The sequence below is a fragment of the Penaeus japonicus genome, unplaced genomic scaffold, assembly GCF_977035675.1.
Source record: "Penaeus japonicus unplaced genomic scaffold, GWHDUDI00000001_assembly GWHDUDI00000040, whole genome shotgun sequence".
Classification (NCBI taxonomy): domain Eukaryota; kingdom Metazoa; phylum Arthropoda; class Malacostraca; order Decapoda; family Penaeidae; genus Penaeus; species Penaeus japonicus.
In genome coordinates this window covers 16,685,130-16,690,129 of record NW_028234442.1, presented here as the reverse complement: position 1 = coordinate 16,690,129, position 5,000 = coordinate 16,685,130, and the positions used below count along the sequence as shown (strand labels likewise).

General features: G+C 37.1%; 1 protein-coding gene across 1 annotated transcript in view; it reads right to left on the bottom strand.

Annotated features, from left to right (window-relative positions):
* Positions 1–5,000, bottom strand: part of LOC122250556 (uncharacterized) — a gene marked incomplete in the record, with an annotated part of 388,340 nt that overhangs the window by 101,745 nt on the left and 281,595 nt on the right. Inside the window, 1 exon segment of the mRNA XM_086534192.1 lies at positions 1,608–1,779. Coding sequence (XP_086390318.1) covers positions 1,608–1,779 — 172 coding nt within the window.

Genomic DNA, 5,000 nt, shown 5'->3' with positions numbered 1-5,000 from the left:
CTCTGTCTCTCTCATTCTCTCTCTCTCTCTCTCCCTCTCCCTCTCCCTCTCCCTCTCCCTCTCCCTCTCCCTCTCCCTCTCCCTCTCCCTCTCCCTCTCTTTCTCTTTCTCTTTCTCTCTCTCCCTCTCCTTCTCCTTCTCCTTCTCCCTCTTTCTCCTTCTCCCTCTCCCTCTTTCTCCCTCTCCCTCTCCCTCTCCCTCTCCCTCTCCCCCCTCTCTAAAATTCAGTCTCATCAAATTCCTCTACGCTGTTCCTTCAAGATCCACAGCTTAAACCTACATCAGCCACAGCACATAAAATCCTTGATTAACATCTACCCTCTGTAACCACTAAGCTCACGTCAACATAGTCTTAAATTAGGCTTATCACAACTAGTAATCAAATCGCAAATATCTCCATTAGACCTTATATACACACCGCCAAGCTCATGTTGACGTATTTATAAATCAGGCTTGTCACTTCTCATAATACTTTTAGTTCTATGTCAACATAATCATAAATCAGACTTCTTAGAATGATTAAAGACTATGCTAAGAAAACGATATATATTTTCTTTTCGTATCTGCTATTTGTACCTTAAATGAATACCTCATATTTAATTTAGCTACTCATAGATATGTACGTTTTCTTTTATGCGCGCCATCTTACAGCAAAGCTACAAAATGTAATGTAAACAACCAATGTTGAGACTTCCCCAGAATACACGCTTGTGAACATATTAATTCTGTTCATCTAATCCTTACATCAATTAACTACACACTGACAAATTAACCTGTCTTAATATACGCAGAAAATTGAACTTCTTCCGCCACTTCAACAAGACTTCCCAACACCTATTTAAAAAAAATGTATCAAAACGCGCGCCATTTTCCACTCGATTCATTTACATTCCTTGCTTTAAAAAAAGAAACAAATTAATATTAATTTCCTACGAATTTTCTCTCTCCTTCTCAAGGTAACATCTCTCCGAACTGCAGCAACCAGCGTGGGCATTAGAGAGCAGATTAGCTCCCGAATTACAATTACACTTACACGGAATTATAACCCTGAAATAATGGTCTTATGTACTGCGCGTGGTTATGTGTTTGTTGATCCTCTTATTAAGGAATCTAAAGCACACGCGAAAAGAAAGGCGGGAAAAAGTTGGAACAAAAGAAGAAGACAAAAATGGGAGTATTAGAGAGACTAATAATAGCGATGGAAAAATGGGAAGGGGGGGATAGAGAAGAGAATGAAGAGAAAGATAGAGGGAGGGAGAGAGAGGAAGCGAGATGGAAATAGAAATAAAAATTATGTGAATGGATTGATCTAAAGAAAAGAAAAAATGGAGGGAAGAATGAAGAATGCTGAGAATAAGAGAAAGAGAGAGAGAGAGAGAGAGAGAGAGAGAGAGAGAGAGAGAAAACGAGAACAAGAGAACGAGCGAAAAGGCGAAAATAAGACAAACCAAAATCACCACTACACTACGCTATAATTACCAACACTTCAACCAACTACAGCAGTCAGTCAGTCAGTCAGTACCTGTACCGGACTACCAGTAATAGCAGCCACAAGAACAGCACCGAGCAACAGCAACTCATAAGACCCCAAGAACCCTGCTACTTACCGCGCATCCTCGTCAATAATGGGCGTGACGGAGCCCGAGCGAGACCCGTACTGCCCGCCATAGTAAGGATCTTCGTAACTAGGTGTGGGCGTGAGATAGGCGCTTCCAGGACCTCCATAAGGGCGTGGCGACCGCTCCGGGGAAGACAGGTACCCGTCGCCGTGCATGCGCTCTGGAGGAAGACAAAAGACAAACGGAGGTTTTTAACACGGTGAGAATAATGGAAATATAGGGCGGATGGATTGCTTTTTTTTTAAATATTGTCGGTTTATCGAAAATCACATGGATTGAAAGGAGGTTGAGATAAAAAAGAATATTGATAATACTAATAAAATTAATAACAATAATAATGACAGATGATAATGATAATAAAATGATACTCATGTTAATTATAGTAATAATAATAGTAATTATAATGTTAATGATAATAATAATAATAAAAAAATGATAATGAAAAATTTGTTTTTTTCTTCGATCTAAATCACAATAAATATCAGTACGAAAGATAAAAAGTTTACAAAAATAAAAATAAAAGAAGGGAAACTAACCTAAAACCTCCATACCGCGTAAGATCAACAGTAACAAATTTCAGCTCAAACGCTCGAAGCAAAATGATACTGGACATTAAAGTATTCTTTTTTTTATTACAAACTTCACAAGGAAACTAGTATTTTTTTATCCCAAAAAGTTCAATATCAAAGCGTTCAATTTTTGTTCTTTCGTACGATGAACTATTTTGCAATAACGATTGGTATCGGAAGGGGAAATGGTAGAGGAAAAGGAAGGAGAAGAGTGACTGCGAGAGGAAGGTTATTTGTATGTGTGTGTGTGTGTGTGTGTGTGTGTGTGTGTGTGTGTGTGTGTGTGTGTGTGTGTGTGTTCCCCCGTGTTCACGTGTTTGTTTCGTGATAATGCCCCTGTTTTTTGTTCCCATGCCATTGTCTCTGAATTTCTGTGTCTGTTCCTTTGCCAGGGATCCTGTATTCATTGTTTGTTCCTTTGCTAATGCTCCTCTGTTTGCTCCAAAGCCATTGTATCTGTGGAACTGCGCTTGTTCCTCTACCAGTGTTCATGTATCATTATGTTTGCTCCCTTGAGAGTGTGTCTAAGCTTGTTCTCGTACCTGTGTCCCTATGTGTTTGATCCCTTTGAGAGAGAGAGAGAGAGAGAGAGAGAGAGAGAGAGAGAGAGAGAGAGAGTGAGTGAGAGAAAGAGAGAGAGAGAGAGAGAGAGAGAAAAAAAAAAAGATAGAGAAAGAGAGAGGATACCAAATCGAGATTTAAACATTTAAAAACATTTCAAAATTTATAATGAAACCTTAATCCTTTAAAACACACGGATTTTTTCTTCTTCTTCTCAGCACAGTAAGTAATAAAATGGAGAAAGTTAAAACACAAAAATTCCTGTAAGGTAAAAAGTAAGCATGCTGCGACACTAATCACACAGAGCAAGAGATAAACGGAAACAAAGGCAGCAATGACATAACACCCCTGCGACTTTTATGCATAATAGTAGTATCCATAACACATACCGTTATGTAAAGAGAGTAAGCATAGACCTATAGCTTAGGAAATATTAATAAGCCAAAATGTATGAAGAGCTAAAACACAGAGCACACGCGAACATCGAAAACTTCTTATCAAAGAATAATCCTGATGTTAGTAAAATGGCATAAAAAGTATCAACTGAAACACTTTTTGAAATCAGACGAAACACTAAAAATGGATGGATGAATTCTGGACAGCTCACAATAGCAATAGGCTGATGAAGTCACTGTACTTGGCCACTCAAGCATCAATCAACTATGTGAACAATCATGTGTTATATGCGATATTAACCTTCCAGCTTTCCCGAATTTTGGCGCATGCGTACACACATGCACATACCAAGTGACCAAACTTAATTCTTTGGCAACGTCTTTTTTTTTCTTGACGCAATGCTAAGCCTTTTTGTCTATGATGTCTAAAAATGTGCAATCTACTTTCTCTATAACTTTCTATAGTCTGTGATAAGTGATGCCTGATGTAATGCACTATTTCTTTATCTCAAATCTATAGGAATTAAAGGAAACACCACCAGGTTGTCTAAAACCGCTTATCTACTTTCCATGTTTTTTGAGACTTGTATTGATGATAATAAATCAAACCAACACTGACTGCTCCTCTTTCCCGCATCATTAAAATCTACAATCACACTAATAAGCTGATTTTAAACTATTATTCTCCCTTCGTAATAATACCGAATACACACACTTTCAAGAGAAAAATAAAAATATAAATGATATCAACAATAACACCTGGAAAGTCCGGGTGGCATAACAACGTTAGAAAATACCGATGCCATTTTCTGTTTGTTCCCGACAGTTTTCTTCTTAATCGTCTCGTTTTTCACTTGTTTCTCTTCTCCGTTTTCTGTTTCCACTGCCTTTGTTTTCAATTTGGCCTTGTTTGCACACTCACAACACCGTTAGCCTTTTCTATTTTGTGCTTCCAAAACCTGAAGCACAAATATCAAACTATTCGCCATCACTGTCCAAAGATCTTGTTTTATCCTTTTATAGTCACGGGCATAAAATCAGACGTAATTAGCCCCACCCCCTTCTCCCCTTCTGGCCAATCAGGTGTTTTGTATTCATTCGCCCGTCTTGTATCCAGCAGGGAACGTGATTGTGATTAGTTGCGGATATATAGGGGGCGGGGCTAATTTCGCCTGATTATGTGCCGCTGATTATAGTTACCCTGATAAAGATGTAAAAAGGAGTTGCTGTATCAATTCATTTCTTGCGACGTTTACATAATATTTTACAAATAATGTTCACCAAATTGCATTGCAGACCTATGGCGACAAGTTCATAGTTATATTGGGAATCCCACTATGGACATGTCTGAGTGTGTTTGTTTGTGTGTGTGTGTGTGTGTGTGTGTGTGTGTGCATACGTGCAAGTGTGCATGTATGTATGTGTGTGTGTGCTTGTGTTATCATCATTTTATCATTGCTTTTAATATTTTTCTTACTATTATTACTATCATCATTGTTATTATCTGCACATTATCATTTACATTATCATTATTTTCATTATTGCCATTATCATCGCAACTACTAAAATCATTATTACAATCATTATTATTATCATTATAATTATCATTGTTATTGTCATTATCATGATTTTCATCCTTATTTTTGCTGATGATATTAGCCTCTTCATGTTCATTATCCCTATCATTATTATCATCATCAGTATTATCATGATTTTCATAATTTATTGTCAATGCTGTTATCATCCTTATTATTTTTATCATTATTATCATAAACATTATTAACATTATCACCAACATTAGCATCATAACTATTATTATCATCATTATTACTATCATTATCATTTTTGTTAATATC